The 22,854-nt window shown below is 43.2% G+C and overlaps 1 protein-coding gene across 1 annotated transcript in view; it reads left to right on the forward strand.

Annotated features, from left to right (window-relative positions):
* Nucleotides 1–640: 640 nt before the first annotated feature.
* The window catches only part of LOC123995957 (ubiquitin-protein ligase E3A-like), a 26,118-nt gene continuing 3,904 nt past the window's right edge, over nt 641–22,854 (forward strand). Inside the window, 8 exon segments of the mRNA XM_046299607.1 lie at nt 641–1,208; nt 1,492–1,569; nt 7,682–7,738; nt 10,447–10,542; nt 12,379–12,705; nt 15,541–15,685; nt 20,536–20,741; nt 22,436–22,600. Of these exon segments, the coding sequence (XP_046155563.1) occupies nt 774–1,208; nt 1,492–1,569; nt 7,682–7,738; nt 10,447–10,542; nt 12,379–12,705; nt 15,541–15,685; nt 20,536–20,741; nt 22,436–22,600 (1,509 nt within the window). The 5' untranslated portion in view covers nt 641–773.

A 22,854-nucleotide genomic window follows, 5' to 3' on the forward strand; every position in this document is an offset into this window, starting at 1 on the left:
GGCTGAATAATTTTGCACGCCCAATTTTTCAGTTTTTGATTTGTTAAAGTTTGAAATATCCAATAAATGTCATTCCACTTCATGATTGTGTCCCACTTGTTGTTGATTCTTCACAAAAAAATACAGTTTTTTATCTTTATGTTTGAAGCCTGAAATGTGGCAAAAGGTCGCAAAGTTCAAGGGGGCCGAATACTTTCGCAAGGCACTGTAAGTCAAGGGGTCTGAATACTTTCCGAAAGCCCTGTATAGGGCTCTGGTCAAAAGCCCTGTATAGGGCTCTGGTCAAAAGTACTGCACTATGTAGGGAAGGTGGTGCTGCGGTATGTAGGGACGCAGACACAAACCTTTTCTCCATTCATGCTATTCAATAGTCCATTCATTTTTGAGAGATTAAAATGATTGCTCACTATTTTTCTCTGTTATATCTGTGTCCAGAGGTGCGTTACCTGACCGAGGAGAAGGTGTATGAGATCCTGAGTATCTGTGAGGGGAAGAAGGACTACTCTCCTCTGATCCGAGTCATCGGGAGGATCTTCTCCAACGCTGACGGGCTGGTGCAGAGCTTCAGGAAAGACCAGGAGCAGCACCCCAACACCAAGGAGCAGCACCCCAACACCAAGGAGCAGCACCCCAACACCAAGGAGCAGCACCCCAACACCAAGGAGCAGCACCCCAACACCAAGGAGCAGCACCCCAACACCAAGGAGCAGCGTAAGACCCACCAGGCCAAAGATGAGGACAAGGACGAGGACGACAAGGAGAGAACCACCGCCATGGAGCAGGAATCGGAGGCCTCTGTGTCCATGGAGGGAGCGACGGGATCGACGGAGAACACACTGGGTCCTGTGGAGGTCTCAGTGGACATAGAAGCTGTGAGGAGAGTGTACGACAGACTCCTCTCCAACGAGAAGATGGAATCGGCCTTCCTCAACGCCCTGGTCTACCTAACTCCCAACGTAGAGCTGGATCTAACCTATCTAGACGTGTACGACACCAACCCAGACTACCTGAACATCTTCATCATCGTGCTGGAGAACAGCAGCCTCCACAGCCCAGAGTACCTGGAGTTGGCCATGCCTCTGTTCTGTAAGTGTATGAGTAAACTCCCTCTGCCTGCCCTGGCCAAGCTGACGCGCCTGTGGTCTCAGTACAGTGTAGAGCACATCAGACGCATGATGGAGACCTTTCAGCAGCTCATCACCTACACGGTAACGTTACATTCTTTACCTGATGTTAAGCCTTTTATTTCATTCATGCTCGCAGTCGACCGGACTGAATTGTACAGAGTACGCAGTTACTTCCAGCAGTCATTTTTACATTCAATGTTTGATGTACATTTGTTTTTCTGTCCTACCTAGAGCGTTGATTCCTCTGTAATGAATAGTTCTATCTCAAAATAAACAGCACAAGATACAGCAGGTGGAAAAAGTACTGTGAAATGTTGTTATACTAATAAAATGTGTTGTTATTATTATTATTATTATTATTAAGGTGATCAGCAACGAATACGTCAGCGACTGTCTGGTAAACGACGACGAGGGCGTTGTGGCGGCAACCAAGTGTCTGAAGGTATGGCTCTTATTGATTTGACATGTTAGTCATTTATCAGACTCGCTCATACAGAGCAACCTTACATTCGTCTTAAGGTAGCTTGGGTGAGACAATCACATTTTACTTTTAAAAGCACTGCAGTTCACAGCCTTGCTCCCTCTTATCTGACAGACGTGCTCGTTCTATACAACCAAGGAGCTGGTCTAGAACAATACCTGGTGTTACAACCAAGGAGCTGGTCTATAACAATACCTAGTGTTATAACCAACAACCAAGGAGCTGGTCTATAACAATACCTGGTGTTATAACCAAGGAGCTGGTCTATAACAATACCTGGTGTTATAACCAACAACCAAGGAGCTGGTCTATAACAATACCTAGTGTTATAACCAACAACCAAGGAGATGGTCTAGAACAATACCTGGTGTTATAACCAACAACCAAGGAGCTGGTCTAGAACAATACCTAGTGTTATAACCAACAGCCAAGGAGCTGGTCTAGAACAATACCTGGTGTTATAACCAACAACCAAGGAGCTGGTCTAGAACAATACCTGGTGTTACAACCAAGGAGCTGGTCTATAACAATACCTGGTGTTACAACCAAGGAGCTGGTCTAGAACAATACCTGGTGTTACAACTAAGGAGCTGGTCTAGAACAATACCTGGTGTTACAACCAAGGAGCTGGTCTAGAACAATACCTGGTGTTACAACCAAGGAGCTGGTCTAGAACAATACCTGGTGTTATAACCAAGGAGCTGGTCTATAACAATACCTGGTGTTATAACCAACAACCAAGGAGCTGGTCTATAACAATACCTAGTGTTATAACCAACAACCAAGGAGCTGGTCTAGAACAATACCTGGTGTTATAACCAACAGCCAAGGAGCTGGTCTAGAACAATACCTGGTGTTATAACCAACAACCAAGGAGCTGGTCTAGAACAATACCTGGTGTTACAACCAAGGAGCTGGTCTATAACAATACCTGGTGTTACAACCAAGGAGCTGGTCTAGAACAATACCTGGTGTTATAACCAAGGAGATGGTCTATAACAATACCTGGTGTTACAACCAAGGAGCTGGTCTAGAACAATACCTGGTGTTACAACCAAGGAGCTGGTCTAGAACAATACCTGGTGTTACAACCAAGGAGCTGGTCTATAACAATACCTGGTGTTACAACCAAGGAGCTGGTCTATAACAATACCTGGTGTTACAACCAACAACCAAGGAGCTGGTCTAGAACAATACCTGGTGTTACAACCAAGGAGCTGGTCTAGAACAATACCTGGTGTTACAACCAAGGAGCTGGTCTAGAACAATACCTGGTGTTATAACCAAGGAGCTGGTCTATAACAATACCTGGTGTTACAACCAAGGAGCTGGTCTAGAACAATACCTGGTGTTACAACCAAGGAGCTGGTCTATAACAATACCTGGTGTTATAACCAAGGAGCTGGTCTATAACAATACCTGGTGTTACAACCAAGGAGCTGGTCTAGAACAATACCTGGTGTTACAACCAAGGAGATGGTCTATAACAATACCTGGTGTTATAACCAAGGAGCTGGTCTATAACAATACCTGGTGTTACAACCAACAACCAAGGAGCTGGTCTATAACAATACCTAGTGTTATAACCAACAACCAAGGAGATGGTCTAGAACAATACCTGGTGTTATAACCAACAACCAAGGAGCTGGTCTAGAACAATACCTAGTGTTATAACCAACAGCCAAGGAGCTGGTCTAGAACAATACCTGGTGTTATAACCAACAACCAAGGAGCTGGTCTAGAACAATACCTAGTGTTATAACCAACAGCCAAGGAGCTGGTCTAGAACAATACCTGGTGTTATAACCAACAACCAAGGAGCTGGTCTAGAACAATACCTGGTGTTACAACCAAGGAGCTGGTCTATAACAATACCTGGTGTTACAACCAAGGAGCTGGTCTAGAACAATACCTGGTGTTACAACCAAGGAGCTGGTCTAGAACAATACCTGGTGTTATAACCAAGGAGCTGGTCTATAACAATACCTGGTGTTATAACCAACAACCAAGGAGCTGGTCTATAACAATACCTAGTGTTATAACCAACAACCAAGGAGCTGGTCTAGAACAATACCTGGTGTTATAACCAACAGCCAAGGAGCTGGTCTAGAACAATACCTGGTGTTATAACCAACAACCAAGGAGCTGGTCTAGAACAATACCTGGTGTTACAACCAAGGAGCTGGTCTATAACAATACCTGGTGTTACAACCAAGGAGCTGGTCTAGAACAATACCTGGTGTTATAACCAAGGAGATGGTCTATAACAATACCTGGTGTTACAACCAAGGAGCTGGTCTAGAACAATACCTGGTGTTACAACCAAGGAGCTGGTCTAGAACAATACCTGGTGTTACAACCAAGGAGCTGGTCTATAACAATACCTGGTGTTACAACCAAGGAGCTGGTCTATAACAATACCTGGTGTTACAACCAACAACCAAGGAGCTGGTCTAGAACAATACCTGGTGTTACAACCAAGGAGCTGGTCTAGAACAATACCTGGTGTTACAACCAAGGAGCTGGTCTAGAACAATACCTGGTGTTATAACCAAGGAGCTGGTCTATAACAATACCTGGTGTTACAACCAAGGAGCTGGTCTAGAACAATACCTGGTGTTACAACCAAGGAGCTGGTCTATAACAATACCTGGTGTTATAACCAAGGAGCTGGTCTATAACAATACCTGGTGTTACAACCAAGGAGCTGGTCTAGAACAATACCTGGTGTTACAACCAAGGAGATGGTCTATAACAATACCTGGTGTTATAACCAAGGAGCTGGTCTATAACAATACCTGGTGTTACAACCAACAACCAAGGAGCTGGTCTATAACAATACCTAGTGTTATAACCAACAACCAAGGAGATGGTCTAGAACAATACCTGGTGTTATAACCAACAACCAAGGAGCTGGTCTAGAACAATACCTAGTGTTATAACCAACAGCCAAGGAGCTGGTCTAGAACAATACCTGGTGTTATAACCAACAACCAAGGAGCTGGTCTAGAACAATACCTAGTGTTATAACCAACAGCCAAGGAGCTGGTCTAGAACAATACCTGGTGTTATAACCAACAACCAAGGAGCTGGTCTAGAACAATACCTGGTGTTACAACCAAGGAGCTGGTCTATAACAATACCTGGTGTTACAACCAAGGAGCTGGTCTAGAACAATACCTGGTGTTACAACCAAGGAGCTGGTCTAGAACAATACCTGGTGTTATAACCAAGGAGCTGGTCTATAACAATACCTGGTGTTATAACCAACAACCAAGGAGCTGGTCTATAACAATACCTAGTGTTATAACCAACAACCAAGGAGCTGGTCTAGAACAATACCTGGTGTTATAACCAACAGCCAAGGAGCTGGTCTAGAACAATACCTGGTGTTATAACCAACAACCAAGGAGCTGGTCTAGAACAATACCTGGTGTTACAACCAAGGAGCTGGTCTATAACAATACCTGGTGTTACAACCAAGGAGCTGGTCTAGAACAATACCTGGTGTTATAACCAAGGAGATGGTCTATAACAATACCTGGTGTTACAACCAAGGAGCTGGTCTAGAACAATACCTGGTGTTACAACCAAGGAGCTGGTCTAGAACAATACCTGGTGTTACAACCAAGGAGCTGGTCTATAACAATACCTGGTGTTACAACCAAGGAGCTGGTCTATAACAATACCTGGTGTTACAACCAACAACCAAGGAGCTGGTCTAGAACAATACCTGGTGTTACAACCAAGGAGCTGGTCTAGAACAATACCTGGTGTTACAACCAAGGAGCTGGTCTAGAACAATACCTGGTGTTATAACCAAGGAGCTGGTCTATAACAATACCTGGTGTTACAACCAAGGAGCTGGTCTAGAACAATACCTGGTGTTACAACCAAGGAGCTGGTCTAGAACAATACCTGGTGTTATAACCAAGGAGCTGGTCTATAACAATACCTGGTGTTACAACCAAGGAGCTGGTCTAGAACAATACCTGGTGTTACAACCAAGGAGATGGTCTATAACAATACCTGGTGTTATAACCAAGGAGCTGGTCTATAACAATACCTGGTGTTACAACCAACAACCAAGGAGCTGGTCTATAACAATACCTAGTGTTATAACCAACAACCAAGGAGATGGTCTAGAACAATACCTGGTGTTATAACCAACAACCAAGGAGCTGGTCTAGAACAATACCTAGTGTTATAACCAACAGCCAAGGAGCTGGTCTAGAACAATACCTGGTGTTATAACCAACAACCAAGGAGCTGGTCTAGAACAATACCTAGTGTTATAACCAACAGCCAAGGAGCTGGTCTAGAACAATACCTGGTGTTATAACCAACAACCAAGGAGCTGGTCTAGAACAATACCTGGTGTTACAACCAAGGAGCTGGTCTATAACAATACCTGGTGTTACAACCAAGGAGCTGGTCTAGAACAATACCTGGTGTTACAACTAAGGAGCTGGTCTAGAACAATACCTGGTGTTACAACCAAGGAGCTGGTCTATAACAATACCTGGTGTTACAACCAAGGAGCTGGTCTATAACAATACCTGGTGTTACAACCAACAACCAAGGAGCTGGTCTAGAACAATACCTGGTGTTACAACCAAGGAGCTGGTCTAGAACAATACCTGGTGTTACAACCAAGGAGCTGGTCTAGAACAATACCTGGTGTTATAACCAAGGAGCTGGTCTATAACAATACCTGGTGTTACAACCAAGGAGCTGGTCTAGAACAATACCTGGTGTTACAACCAAGGAGCTGGTCTATAACAATACCTGGTGTTATAACCAAGGAGCTGGTCTATAACAATACCTGGTGTTACAACCAAGGAGCTGGTCTAGAACAATACCTGGTGTTACAACCAAGGAGATGGTCTATAACAATACCTGGTGTTACAGCCAAGGAGCTGGTCTAGAACAATGCCTGGTGTTATAACCAACAACCAAGGAGATGGTCTATAACAATACCTGGTGTTACAGCCAAGGAGCTGGTCTAGAACAATACCTGGTGTTACAACCAAGGAGCTGGTCTAGAACAATACCTGGTGTTACAACCAAGGAGATGGTCTATAACAATACCTGGTGTTACAGCCAAGGAGCTGGTCTAGAACAATGCCTGGTGTTATAACCAACAACCAAGGAGCTGGTCTATAACAATACCTGGTGTTACAACCAAGGAGCTGGTCTAGAACAATACCTGGTGTTACAACCAAGGAGCTGGTCTAGAACAATACCTGGTGTTACAACCAAGGAGCTGGTCTAGAACAATACCTGGTGTTACAACCAAGGAGCTGGTCTATAACAATACCTGGTGTTACAACCAAGGAGCTGGTCTATAACAATACCTGGTGTTACAACCAAGGAGCTGGTCTAGAACAATACCTGGTGTTACAACCAAGGAGCTGGTCTATAACAATACCTGGTGTTACAGCCAAGGAGCTGGTCTAGAACAATACCTGGTGTTACAACCAAGGAGCTGGTCTAGAACAATACCTGGTGTTACAACCAAGGAGATGGTCTATAACAATACCTGGTGTTACAGCCAAGGAGCTGGTCTAGAACAATACCTGGTGTTACAACCGTAAAACAGTGGTTTTCTAGCAAGGATCAACAACCAATTTAACAGATCTTGAAGAATTTTTATAAGAATAATCTGCAAATGTTGTTCAATCCAGATGTTGAAAACTCTTAGACGTACCCAGAAAGACTCACAGCTATAAGCACTGCCAAAGGTGATACTAACATGTATTGACTCAGAGGTGTGAATATTTATGTCAATTAAGATATTTCTAAAAACATGTTTTCAATTTGTCATTTTGGGGTGTAGATTGGTGAGAAGAAGAAAAACAACAACAATGTAATCCATTTTAAATTAAGGCTGTAAACACAAAGTGGAAAAGGTCGAGGGGTATCTAAGGTGTAGAAGCAAAAGTAGAATCCTTTATCAGATCCCCACAGCTATGGAACGACCTGCCAGGAACATATATTTTTCTACATATTGTAGTTGTAAATTATTGTTTTACTGTAAAGTGATTTGAATCATGTTTGATTCCGTTTGAAGCTGGTGTTCTACGCCAACGTGCTGGGAGGTGACCTCGATACGGGCCACAACGAAGAGGTAAGACATGTTGTCCAGCTGGAGCAGCCTACTGATTGTGATTATCTAATAAACTCATTATCAACTAGAACCGTATTTGTCTATGAAGAGACGTTGTGACTTACTTTAACTGTTTAGGTTGCCTTTTCCACTTCAATATGGATTGAAAACGGCATATTTTGTCTTGACTGATAACCGTTATAAATCTGAGCACAGCACGCGACAAGAAGTTGCCGCCGTCCCTCCCATGAATTGGGCAACTTTTTCACATTTGTTGTCTGAGTGAGGTAGATGTTGTTAATCAAGAGAGGAGGATGTGTTGAAAGATGAGATGTTGAGGATGCTGTAAATAGAGAGGGGAGGATGTGTTGACAGATGATACCTTGAGGGTTATAATAAATATAGCTTTGAGGTCATATAGTCTCAGGGCCTTAACCCTGGACAGGACACTAGTCTATCACAGGGCCTTAACCCTGGACAGGACACTAGTCTGTGCAATGCAGGTGTTGAAGCACGTTGGCTAGGAAAAACTCCCTAGAAAGGCCAAAACCTAGGAAGAAACCTAGAGAGGAACCAGGCTATGAGGGGTGGCCAGTCCTCTTCTGGCTGTGCCGGGTGGAGATTATAACAGAACATGGCCAAGATGTTCAAATGTTCATAAATGACCAGCATGGTCAAATAATAGGTCTGGGACAGGTAGCATGTCCGGTGAACAGGTCAGGGTTCCATAGCTGCAGGTAGAACAGTTGAAACTGGAGCAGCAGCACGGCCAGGTGGACTGGGGACAGCAAGGAGTCATCAGGCCAGGTAGTCCTGAGGCATGGTCCTAGGGCTCAGGTCCTCCGAAAGAGAGAATTAGAGAGAGCATACTTAAATTCACACAGGACACCGGATAAGACAGGAGAAGTACTCCAGATATAACAAACTGACCCTAGCCCCCCGACACATAAACTACTGCAGCATAAATACTGGAGGGGTCAGGAGACACTGTGGCCCCATCCAATGATACCCCCGGACGTAATGACCTTCAGTTCACATGTCTAGGAACAGTAATAGTGTTAACTATTACTGTTAACTAATAGTGTTCTAATGACCTTCAGTTCAGAAAGTCTCAGTGACCTATTGATATAATATCATCTACTTCCGTCTTTTATGAAAAATGTGACGACACAGATCATTCATCTGTACGCTACGTGCAAACCACTTTTAAGCATCACTCTAGTCCCATGTTCTGACCCAAACTGGGTGCAGAACCTGTTTTAAACTCCCTGAAAACACAGGGATGACGATTCACACAGGTTAGTAATATCAGAGGACCTGGGAGTTTCCCAGAAAACAGTAGGTTTTTAGGGCTGGGATTAATAACCTTCTTGACAAGTAAAAATGAGTGACATGGCAGATTCGGATGGGACTAAAATGACAGATGTGGTGGTTTTTGCTTGTGCACATAATTACATTACCTGAGCTCCCCCAGTAAAATGTATCCTGTCCGTAAAGGGCTTAAGATCGTATTTTATAACTTAGCTAGCCATTTTGGCAGTAGAATATGCTTCCAAATGATGCCCACCTGACCCAGATTGTGATTTATAATGGAATGTTTTCGGATTGCGTAAACAAGTCATTGTGTGATGGTGGGCCGTTCCTAACAAGAAACTACAAGTTTGCTGGCTTCAGTTCCTCAATGGCAAATCTATGAGGTCAAAAAAGCACCTTTCCTTGTCATAATGCATTGAAATTACTTACGATCTGCACAGTTTGGAGAGATGTGGGGCCACATGGAGACACCAGTTAGTCCTCTCACTGAAACCCACAGTTTGGAGAGGTGTAGGGGCCACTTGGAGACACCAGCTTGTCTGCTCACTGAAACCCACAGTCTGGAGAGGTGTAGGGGCCACTTGGAGACACCAGTTAGTCCTCTCACTCAAACCCACAGTTTGGAGAGGTGTGGGGCCACTTGGAGACACCAGTTAATCTTCTCACTGAAACCCACAGTTTGGAGAGATGTGGGGCCACTTGGAGACACCAGTTAGTCTTCTCACTGAAACCCACAGTTTGGAGAGATGTGGGGCCACTTGGAGACACCAGTTAGTCCCCTCACTGAAACCCACAGTTTGGAGAGGTGTGGGGCCACTTGGAGACACCAGTTAGTCTTCTCACTGAAACCCACAGTTTGGAGAGATGTGGGGCCACTTGGAGACACCAGTTAGTCCTCTCACTGAAACCCACAGTTTGGAGAGGTGTGGGGCCACTTGGAGACACCAGTTAGTCTTCTCACTGAAACCCACAGTTTGGAGAGATGTGGGGCCACTTGGAGACACCAGTTAGTCCTCTCACTGAAACCCACAGTCTGGAGAGGTGTGGCCCCACACGGAGACACCAGTTAGTCCTCTCACTGAAACCATTGTAATAGTTTTCTTATCTTGTACTTATCTCCAAAAGCTAAATTAATATTCTTATCATGTTACTGTAACTATCAGGAGTATTTTCAGATTTCGTTATCAACAAATTCAGTCAAAGTACAGGAAATGTAAAATGCACATCAAATCAACAATGTAATGTTTGGATTCATTCTTGTCAGATGTACAGTCATGTCCACCTTTTGGTCTAATAATTTACCCATAATCCTCAGTGTTCTCTTTCATGGTTCTGTAAGGAACGTTTCAATTTGGCGGTCAAGTATTGTTATGGTAGTGGGAGAATGTTTTTTTTTAAAGTGCAAATTCAATCAGGAGGAGGAGCCCCCGTCCAGCGAGCTCACCCTGCAGGAGCTCTTGGGGGAGGAGAGGAGGAACAAGAACGGTCCCCGGGTCGATCCTCTGGAGAAGGTGAGGAGAGACCACCACAATGGAAATTAAACTTATTTGAAAGAGTTTACTTTTTATTTGTTATAATAATTTGCAGTCAAAGTATTCAGATCTCTTGACTATTTCCACGTTATGTTACAGCCTTATTCTAAAATCGATTAAATTGTTTTCCCCCCTCAATCTACATACAATACCCCATAATGACAAAGCAAAAGCTTAATCACATTTGCATAAGTATTCAGACCTTTGGCAGCGATTAAATCCTCTAGTCTTCTTGGGTATGACGGTACAATCTTGGCACACCTGTATTTGGGGAGTTTCTCCCATTCTTCTCTGCAGATCCTCTCAAGCTCTCAGGTTGGATGGGGATCGTCGCTGCACAGCTATTTTCAAGTTTCTCCGGAGATATTCGATCAAATTCAAGTCCGGCCTCTGGCTGGGCCACTCAAAGACATTCAGAGACTTGTCCCGAAACCACTCCTGCGTTGTCTTGGCTGTGTGCTTAGGGTTGTTGTCCTGTTGAAAGGTGAACCTTCTCCCCAGTCTGAGGTCCTGAGCGCTCTGGAGCAAGTTTTCATCAAGGATCTCTGTTCATCTTTGCTTCGATCCTGACTAGTCTCCCAGTTCCTGCTGCTGAAAAACATCCCCACAACATGATCCTTCCACCACCATGGTTCGCCGTAGGGATGGTGCCAGGTTTCCTCCAGACGTGACGCTTGGCATTCAGGCCAAAGAGTTCAATAATGGTTTCATCAGACCAAATATATTGGTTTCATCAGACCAAAGAATCTTGTTCGTCATGGTCTGAGATTCTTTAGGTGCCTTTTGGCAAATTCCAAGCGGACTGTCATATGCCTTTTACTGAGGAGTGGCTTCCGTCTGACCACTCTACCATAAAGGCCTGATTGGCGGAGTACTGTAGAGATGTGAGAGACTTCCAGAAGGACAACCATCTCCCACAGAGGAATTCTGGAGCTCTGTCAGAGTGACCATCGCGTTCTTGGTCACCTCCCAGACCAAGGCACTTCTCACCTGATTGCTCAGTTTGGCCGAGCGGCCAGCTCTAGGAAGAGTCTTTGTGGTTCCAAACTTCTTCCATTTAAGAATGATGGAGGCTACTGTGTTCTTGGGGACCTTCAATGCTACAGATCTTTTTTGGTTCCCTTCCCCAGATCTGTGCCTTGACACAATCCTGTCTATGAGCTCTTACGGACATTTCCTTCAACCTCATGGCTTGGTTTGTGCTCTGACATGCACTGTGAACTGTGCTACCTTATATAGACCGGTGTGTGCCTTTCCAAATCATGTCCAATCAATGGAATTGACCACAGGTGGACTCCAAGTTTTAGAAACATCTTAAGATGATTAAGATGATCAATGGAAACAGGATGCACCTGAGCTCAATTTGAAGTTTAATAGCAAAGGGTCTGAATACTTATATAAATAAGGCATCTGTTTTTGTGTTAATAAATTGCCAACATTTCTAAAAACCTGTTCACTTTGTCATTATGGGTTATTGTGATGTCATTATGGGTTATTGTGATGTCATTATGGGCTATTGTGATGTCATTATGGGGTGTGGTGTGTGTATATTGATGAGGGACAATTAAAAAAATAACATCAGTTTTATAATAAAGCTGGAGCAAAATATGGAAAAAGTCAAGGGGTCTGAATACTTTCCAAATACCCTGTAAATACTTTTTTTGCGTTATCCTCAATGATTTAAATACTTTGTTATCCACAGTGATTTAAATACTTTGTAATCCACAGTGATTTAAGTACTTTGTTGTCCACAGTGATTTGGAATGGATTGTGTCCACGTGTGGTTGAATTGTTTTTAAATTGTCAAATGAAAAGGAGCTGGGCGTCAGGACCCTGGACTGCAGACGACCCCTCATTCCCTTCGAGGAGTTTGTCAACGAGCCTCTGAACGATGTTCTAGAGATGGACAAGGACTTCACCTTCTTCAAGGTGGACTCGGAGAGTAAGTTCTCCTTCCAGAGCTGTCCCTTCATCCTCAACGCCTGCACCAAGAGCCTGGGACTGTACTATGACAACCGCATCAGCATGTACAGCGAGAGGAGGATCACAGCGCTCTACAGCCTGGTACAAGGACAGCAGCTCAACCCATACCTCAGGCTCAAAGTACGACGAGACCACATCATCGACGACGCCCTCGTCAGGGTGAGTCACAAACAACACACACACACATATAGTACCAGCTATAACCAACATCTCCAATCTGGTCTCATTGATTGGACTCCAGGTTAGCGGACTCCTGACTTCCAATTAGCTTTTGGAGAAGTCATTAGCGTACAGGTTCACATACTTTTTCCAACATACACTGTGAATTTAATGATGTATTCAATATAGCAAGAAAAATACAATACTTTTTGTGTATTGCTGCGACTTAGATGAAGTACAGATCAAATGTTATGACCAATTTATGCAGAAAATCCCGGTGAATCCAAAGGGTTCACATACCTTTTCTTTTTTATATTTGAGATTCTTCAAAGTACCCTTTGCCTTGACAGCTTTGCACACTCTTGTGATGTCTTCACTATTATTCTACAGTGTAGAAAATAAAGAAAAACCCTGGAATGAGTAAGTGTGTCTCTAACCAGTGTGTGACCCAGATCACTGGTTGCTGAGGAAAAGGAGGAGGTTAAAGGGGGGTGATTGTGTGAAATGGCTAGCTAGTTAACGGTGGTGCGCGCTAATAGCGTTTCAATCGGTGACGTCACTCTCTCTGAGACCTTGAAGTAGTGGTTTCCCTTGCTCGGCAAAGGGCCACGGCTCTTGTGGAGTGATGGGTAACGATGCTTCGTGGGAAGCAGTTGTTGTTGTTGTGTGCAGAGGGGCCCTGGTTTGAGCCCAGGTAGGGGTGAGGAGAGGGACAGAAGCTATACTGTTACATCACATACAGGACATTCGGAAAGTATTCGGACCCTTTGACCTTTGCAACGTTTTGTTACAGTACAGCCTTATTCTAAAATGGATTAAATAAAATCATATCTACACACACACTACCCAATAATGACAAAGCGAAAACAGGTTTTTAGAGTTTTTTTTGTACATTTTTATTTAAAAAATTAAAATACATGAAGTATTCAGACCCTTTGCTGTGTAGCTAAACATTTCTGCAGCATTGAATGTCTCCAAGAACACAGTGGCCTCCATTCTTAAATGTAAAATTAAACATTGATGGCGATTGCATCGTCTGTGGACCTATTGGGGCGGTAAGCAAATTGAAGTGGGTCTAGGGTGACCGGTAGGGTGGAGGTGATATGATCATTGACTAGTCTCTCAAAGCACTTCATGATGACAGAAGTGAGTGCTACGGGGCGGTAGTCGTTTAGCTCAGTTACCTTAGCTTTCTTGGGAACAGGAACAATGGTGGACATCTTGAAGCAAGTGGGGGCTGGGATATGGCCGTCAACACTGGTCTGTTCTGAGGACATGGATGCCATCTGGGCCGGCAGCCTTGCGAGGGTTAACACGCTTCAATGTCTTACTCATCTTCGCCACAGAGAACGAGAGCCCACAGTCCTCTTGAGCTCCGTCGATGTCACTGTGTTATCCTCAAATCGAGCAAAGAAGGTGTTTAGCTTGTCCGGGAGCAAGACGTCGGAGTTCGACATGTGGCTTTCCTTTGTAATTCATGATTGTCTGAAGTCCCCTGCCACATACGTCTGGTGTCTTTGAGTCGTCAATTTGCGACTCCGCTTTGTCTCTGTACGGACGTTTTGCCTGCTTGATTTGCCTTCCGAAGAGCATAACTGCACTGTTTGTTTTCAACCATATTCCCATTCACAGAGCCATGGTTAAATGCGGTGGTTTGCGCTTTCACTTTTGCTGCCATCTATCCATGGTTTCTGGTTATGGTTTTAATGGTCACAGTGGGAACGACATTCCCTGTGCACTTACCGATGAACTCCGTCACCTTGTCAGTGTTCATCAAAGTTATTCTCAGAGGCAACCCGGAACGTATCCCAGTCCGCGTGATCAAAACTATCTTGAAGCATGGATTCCGATTGGTCAGACCAACGTTGAACAGTTCTTAGCACGGATGATTCCTGTTTTGAGTTTCTGCCTATAGGAAGGGAGTAGCAGAATGGAGTCGTCATCTGATTTGCCGAAAGGAGGAAGGGGGAGGGCCTTGTAGCCACCCGGAAGGGAGAGTAACAATGGTAGTTTTTGAAGTTCAAGTACTATAGCCAATGTGTTTGTAGAACTTCCGTAGCGTTTTCCTCAGTTTTACTTTGTTAATTTCCCTAGCTACAATAAATGTTTCCTCGGGTTATGTGGTTTCCAGTTGCGCAAAGTCTAGTGTAGAACCTTGAGGGCCGTCGTGGTATCGGCTTGAGGGGGAATATACTGCGATATGGCTGGTAATATGGTCGGCATTTCAGGTACTCGAGGTCATGTCTCTCTGGAAGGAGGTCCTCGCCCTGAGCTCGTCTACTCTATTGTCCAGGGACTGAACATTCACCAGTAATATACTCAGACGCGGTGGATGGCGTGTACGCCTCCTGACTCGGACTAGAAGTCCACTCCGAATACCTCGTCTCAGTGGCATCTTGGAGTAGCCTCTGGGATAAGTTCATGGGGGTACGAACAAAGGATCTAATTCAGATAAGTAATATTTATGTTTGAAATGCAGGTGAGGGATTTCCGTCCGTATGTAAATACGCAAAGAACATTCTGGGCTAATGTAAGAAATAACAAAAACCAAAATAATACTTCAGAGTTGCTTAGGAGCAGAGCGGCCATGTCAACTCCCTCTAGTCATCTGTGTCTTAATTATTTTCTCAGACAAGCTCAGTGCATATCATTGATTTGAAACACATTGGATGTGTCTATATATGGAAAAATACACGTTTTAACATTTCTACCAATCGATTGGTGGAAAGAACAGACGACTCTCGGTCGACCAAGACCAGGCTAGTGCTAAGGTGAATGGGAAGGGTTCCTCTGTTTGTCTGTCCCTCTCCTAACCTAATGGTCTGCGTCCTACAGTTGGAGATGATCGCCATGGAGAACCCTGCGGACCTGAGGAAGCAGCTGTTTGTAGAGTTTGAAGGAGAGCAGGGCGTTGACGAGGGAGGGGTCTCTAAAGAGTTCTTCCAGCTCGTCCTGGAGGAGATGTTCAACCCTGATATTGGTGAGATGTTCTGCTTGGAATTTAACTGTATCTGTGGTTGAATCAAGACACAAATTGCTTCCAAGGATGAACCAGACTTGTGGGAGTCCACAATTTATTTTCTGAGGACTTGGCTGATTTCTTTTGATTTTCCCGTGATGTCAAGCAAAGAGGCACTGTGTTTGAAGGGAGGCCTTGAAATACATCCACAGGTACACCTCCAATTGACTCAAATGATGTCAATTAGCCTATCAGAAGCGTCTAACGCCATGACATCATTTTCTGGAATTTTTCAAGCTATTTAACCTAGCGTCAACATCCAGTGAAATTGCAGATCCAAAAACAGAAATAAATCAAACATTCATAAAACTTCATAAAACATCTCTAGGGTGTTTTAATGCAATCCAAAGACACTGTCCTAATGCACTGTATGTAGAAATGTTTCAAGACCCCTTCTGTTTTTCCACATTTTGTTATATTACAGCCTTATTCTAAAATGGATAAAGTTAAAAATAAATAAAAACTAAAAAATTTAATCTTCATCAATCTGCATATAATGACAATACGAAAACAAGTTTAGTCGTTTTTGCTAATGTATAAAATATAAAAAACATATACCTTACAGTATTCAGACCCTTTGCTATTAAACTCAATTGAACTCCATTGATCATCCTTGAGATGTTTTTCCAACTTGATTGGAGTCCATCTGTGGTAAATTAAATTGATTGGACATGATTTGGAAAGGCTCACACTTGTTTATGTGAAGTCCAACAGTTGTCAGAACAAAAGCCAAGCCATGAGGTCGAAGGAATTGTCTGGAGAGCTCAGAGACAAGAGGCACAGATCTGGGGAAGGGTAACAAACAATTTCTGCAGCATTGAAGGTCCCCAAGAACACAGTGGCCTCCATCATTCTTAAATGGAAGATGTTTGGAACCACTAAGACTCTTCCTAGAGCTGGCCGCACCACCAAACTAAGCAATCAGGGGAGAAGAGGTGACCAAGAACCCGATGGTCATTCTGACAGAGCTCCGGAGTTCCTCTTTGGAGATGGGAGAACCTTCTAGAAGGACAACCATGTCTGCAGCACTCTACCAATCAGGCCTTCATGGTAGAGTGGCTAGACGGAAGCCACACCTCAGTAACAAGCACACGACAGCCTGCTTGGAGTTTGTAAAAAGGCACCTAAAGGACTCTGACCATGAGAAACAAGAAACCGAGATTAAAATCTTTGGCCTGAATGCCAAGCGTCATGTCTGGAGGAAACCTGGCACCATCCCTACGGTGAAGCATGGTGGTGACAGCATCATGTTGTGGGGATGTTTTTCAGAGGCAGGGACTGGGAGACTAGTCAGGATCGAGGCAAAGATAAACGGAGCAAAGTACAGAGAGATCCTTGATGAAAACCTGCTCCAGAGCACTCAGGACCTCAGACTGGGGTGAAGGTTTGCTCCTGAGCGCGAAGGTTCACCTTCCAACAGGACAATGACCCTAAGCACACAGCCAAGACAACACAGGAGTAGCTTCGGAATTAGTCTCTGAATGTCCTTGATTGGCCCAGCCAGAGCCCGTACTTGAACCCTATCGAACATCTCTGGAGAGACCTGAAAATCACTGTACAGCAACACTCCCCATCCAACCTGACAGGGCTTGAAAGGATCTGCAGAGAAGAATGTGAGAAACTCCCCAAATAAAGGTGTGCCAAGCTTGTAGTGTCATACCCAAGAAGACTCGAGGCTGTAATCACTGCTGTAATCACTGCCAAAGGTGCTTTAAAAAAGTACTTAACTAAAGAATTGCCACTGACTTAGAGGAAAGCCAGAGTGTCTATGTTTTCAGATGACTCAACACTATACACGTCAGCTACTACAAGTGACTGAAATGACTGCAACACTATACATGTCAGCTACTACAGCGACTGAAATGACTGCAACACTATACACGTCAGCTACTACAAGCGACTGAAATGACTGCAACACTATACATGTCAGCTACTACAGTGACTGAAATGACTGCAACACTATACACGTCAGCTACTACAAGCCACTGAAATGACTGCAACACTATACACGTCAGCTACTACAAGCGACTGAAATGACTGCAACACTATACATGTCAGCTACTACAGCGACTGAAATGACTGCAACACTATACACGTCAGCTACTACAAGCGACTGAAATGACTGCAACACTATACATGTCAGCTACTACAGTGACTGAAATGACTGCAACACTATACACGTCAGCTACTACAAGCGACTGAAATGACTGCAACACTATACACGTCAGCTACTACAAGCGACTGAAATGACTGCAACACTATACATGTCAGCTACTACAGTGACTGAAATGACTGCAACACTATACATGTCAGCTACTACAGTGACTGAAATGACTGCAACACTCAACAAAGAGCTGCAGTTTGTTTCAGATTGAGTGGCAAGGAATAAGTTAGTCCTAAATATATAAAATATTTAAAAACTAAAAGTGTTTGGGACAAATCGTTAACTAAACCCTAAACTAAATTTTGTCATTAATGTGTGTGGAAATTGAGCAAGTTGAGGAGACTAAACTGCTTGGAATTTCCTTGAATTATAAACTGTCATGGTCAAAACGTATTGATACAATAGTATCGAGTCTGACCATGATAAGGAGCTGCTCCATCTTCTTAACATCACTATCAACAAGGCAGATCCTACAGGCCCTAGTTCTGTCACACCTGGACTACTGTTCAGTCAGGTGCCACATCAAAGAACTTAAGAAAATTGCAATTAATTCAGAACCCTTGGATGTTTTTTATTTATTTATTTATTTCACCTTTATTTAACCAGGTAGTCAAGTTGAGAACACCTTTATTTAACCAGGTAGGCTAGTTGAGATCACCTTTATTTAACCAGGTAGGCTAGTTGAGAACACCTTTATTTAACCAGGTAGTCAAGTTGAGAACACCTTTATTTAACCAGGTAGTCAAGTTGAGAACACCTTTATTTAACCAGGTAGGCTAGTTGAGAACACCTTTATTTAACCAGGTAGGCTAGTTGAGAACACCTTTATTTAACCAGGTAGGCTAGTTGAGAACACCTTTATTTAACCAGGTAGGCTAGTTGAGAACACCTTTATTTAACCAGGTAGGCTAGTTGAGAACACCTTTATTTAACCAGGTAGGCTAGTTGAGAACACCTTTATTTAACCAGGTAGGCTAGTTGAGAACACCTTTATTTAACCAGGTAGGCTAGTTGAGAACACCTTTATTTAACCAGGTAGGCTAGTTGAGAACACCTTTATTTAACCAGGTAGGCTAGTTGAGAACACCTTTATTTAACCAGGTAGGCTAGTTGAGAACACCTTTATTTAACCAGGTAGGCTAGTTGAGAACACCTTTATTTAACCAGGTAGGCTAGTTGAGAACACCTTTATTTAACCAGGTAGGCTAGTTGAGAACAAGTTCTCATTTACAATTGCAACCTGGCTAAGATAAAGCAAAGCAGTTCGACAGATACAACGACACAGAGTTACACATGGAGTAAAACAAACATACAGTCAATAATACAGTATAAACAAGTCTATATACAATGTGAGCAAATGAGGTGAGAAGGGAGGTAAAGGCAAAAAAAGGCCATGGTGGCAAAGTAAATACAATATAGCAAGTAAAACACTGGAATGGTAGATTTGCAATGGAAGAATGTGCAAAGTAGAAATAAAAATAATTGGGTACAAAGGAGCAAAATAAATTAATGAATTAAATCCAGTTGGGAAAGAGGTAGTTGTTTGGGCTAAATTATAGGTGGGCTATGTACAGGTGCAGTAATCTGAGCTGCTCTGACAGTTGGTGCTGAAAGCTAGTGAGGGAGATAAGTGTTTCCAGTTTCAGAGATTTTTTTTTGTTGTAGTTCCCCAGGAAGAGTAGCTGCTGCCTTGGCAGGAACTAATAATAATAATAATAATAATATATGCCATTTAGCAGACGCTTTTATCCAAAGCGACTTACAATCATGTGTGCATACATTCTATGTATGGGTGGTCCCGGGGATTGAACCCACTACCCTGGCGTTACAAGCGCCATGCTCTACCAACTGAGCTACAGAACCTACAGAACTAATGGGGATCCATAATAAACCCCAGGAAGAGTAGCTGCTGCCTTGGCAGGAACTAATGGGGATCCATAATAAACCCCAGGAAGAGTAGCTGCTGCCTTGGCAGGAACTAATGGGGATCCATAATAAACCCCAGGAAGAGTAGCTGCTGCCTTGGTAGGAACTAGTGGGAGTCCATAATAAACCCCAGGAAGAGTAGCTGCTGCCTTGGCAGGAACTAATGGGGATCCATAATAAACCCCAGGAAGAGTAGCTGCTGCCTTGGCAGGAACTAATGGGGAACCATAATAAACCCCAGGAAGAGTAGCTGCTGCCTTGGCAGGAACTAATGGGAGTCCCTAATAAACCCCAGGAAGAGTAGCTGCTGCCTTGGCAGGAACTAATGGGGAACCATAATAAACCCCAGGAAGAGTAGCTGCTGCCTTGGCAGGATCTAATGGGAGTCCATAATAAATACAAAAGTAAAGGCTCTGAAAATGTATGTAAATGTGATATTTCAGATTTTTGCTAAATTTCCCAAAGCCTGTTTTAGCCTTGTCATTATGGGGTATTGTCTGTCGATTGATGACGTAAAACATATTCTTGTTGTAACGAAACAAAATGTGGAAAAATTCAAGGGATCTGAACACTTGGCCAATGCACTGTATGTTAGCCATAGACACATTTCTATAAAAATAAAAATATTTTGACAAAGTTTTAAACTTGAACGAAATATTCACAAACAAATTGTCCCTCTGATTTCTTGGTATTAATGTCCAGTGCTCCCTCCCTCCTCTAGGCATGTTTACATATGACGAGTCCACCAAGCTGTTCTGGTTCAACCCACCCTCTCTGGAGAACGAGGCCCAGTTCACCCTGATAGGCATCGTCTTGGGCCTGGCCATCTACAACAACTGTATCCTGGATGTTCACTTTCCCATGGTGGTCTACAGGAAACTAATGGGGAAGTTAGGCACCTATCTGGACCTGGCAGACTCACATCCGGTACTGGAACATGCTATGTAATTAAAAAGTAGCATGCTGAACTATTTTTAAATGTAATTTTAATCGGTCTATGTAATTAAAAAGTAGTAGTTAGACAACTACTACAAGAGCTGTGAATACATTTTTTATTAAAAACCTTGTAATTTCATAATATAGCATTATTCCTGTTAGCTATGTATTAATATAGGGCTCTTAACCCTCTACCTACGTATTAATATAGCGCTCTTAACCCTCTAGCTACGTATTAATATAGCGCTCTTAACCCTCTAGCTACGTATTAATATAGCGCTCTTAACCCTCTGTTAGCTACCTATTAATATAGCGCTCTTAACCCTCTGTTAGCTACCTATTAATATAGCGCTCTTAACCCTCTAGCTACGTATTAATATAGCGCTCTTAACCCTCTGTTAGCTACCTATTAATATAGCGCTCTTAACCCTCTAGCTACGTATTAATATAGCGCTCTTAACCCTCTGTTAGCTACCTATTAATATAGCGCTCTTAACCCTCTAGCTACGTATTAATATAGCGCTCTTAACCCTCTGTTAGCTACCTATTAATATAGCGCTCTTAACCCTCTAGCTACCTATTAATATAGCGCTCTTAACCCTCTAGCTACCTATTAATATAGCGGGCTTATCCCTCTGTTAGCTACCTATTAATATAGCGCTCTTAACCCTCTAGCTGCGTATTAATATAGCGCTCTTAACCCTCTAGCTACGTATTAATATAGCGCTCTTAACCCTCTAGCTACGTATTAATATAGCGCTCTTAACCCTCTAGCTATGTATTAATATAGCGCTCTTAACCCTCTGTTAGCTATGTATTAATATAGAGCTCTTAACCCTCTAGCTACGTATTAATATAGAGCTCTTATCCCTCTAGCTATGTATTAATATAGCGCTCTTAACCCTCTAGCTACGTATTAATATAGCGCTCTTAACCCTCTAGCTACGTATTAATATAGCGCTCTTAACCCTCTAGCTACGTATTAATATAGCGCTCTTAACCCTCTAGCTACGTATTAATATAGCGCTCTTAACCCTCTAGCTACGTATTAATATAGCGCTCTTAACCCTCTAGCTATGTATTAATATAGAGCTCTTAACCCTCTGTTAGCTATGTATTAATATAGAGCTCTTAACCCTCTGTTAGCTATGTATTAATATAGAGCTCTTAACCCTCTGTTAGCTATGTATTAATATAGAGCTCTTAACCCTCTAGCTACGTATTAATATAGCGCTCTTAACCCTCTGTTAGCTATGTATGAATATAGCGCTCTTAACCCTCTGTTAGCTATGTATGAATATAGCGCTCTTAACCCTCTAGCTACGTATTAATATAGAGCTCTTATCCCTCTAGCTATGTATTAATATAGAGCTCTTAACCCTCTAGCTACGTATTAATATAGCGCTCTTAACCCTCTGTTAGCTATGTATGAATATAGCGCTCTTAACCCTCTGTTAAATACGTATTGGTGGTCTCTCCCATTTATACTGACTGACAGCCTGGGGTCTCTCCCATTTATACTGACTGACAGCCTGGGGTCTCTCCCATTCATACTGACTGACAGCCTGGGGTCTCTCCCATTTATACTGACTGACAGCCTGGGGTCTCTCCCATTCATACTGACTGACAGCCTGGGGTCTCTCCCATTTATACTGACTGACAGCCTGGGGTCTCTCCCATGCCAGGTTCAGTACCAGAGTCTGAGGGAGCTGCTGGACTACGAGGGGGATGTGGAGGAGGACATGATGATCACCTTTCAGATCTCACAGACTGACCTGTTTGGAGACCCCATCACTTATGACCTGAAGGAACACGGGGACAAGATACCTGTTAGTGTGGACAATAGAAAGGTAAGGTACCTGTTAATGTGGACAATAGAAAGGTAAGATACCTGTTAATGCGGACAATAGAAAGGTAAGAGACCTGTTAGTGAGAACAATAGAAATTAATACTTTGTTGTAGACCTGTCCAGAACGACCCATAGAGGAGTATCTAATCTATCACAGGACCACTGACTGACTGAAGTATCTAGTCTGTCACAGGACCACTGACTGACTGAGTTATCTAGTCTGTCACAGGACCACTGACTGACTGAGGTATCTAG

The sequence above is a fragment of the Oncorhynchus gorbuscha genome, linkage group LG02, assembly GCF_021184085.1.
Source record: "Oncorhynchus gorbuscha isolate QuinsamMale2020 ecotype Even-year linkage group LG02, OgorEven_v1.0, whole genome shotgun sequence".
Lineage (NCBI taxonomy): Eukaryota > Metazoa > Chordata > Actinopteri > Salmoniformes > Salmonidae > Oncorhynchus > Oncorhynchus gorbuscha.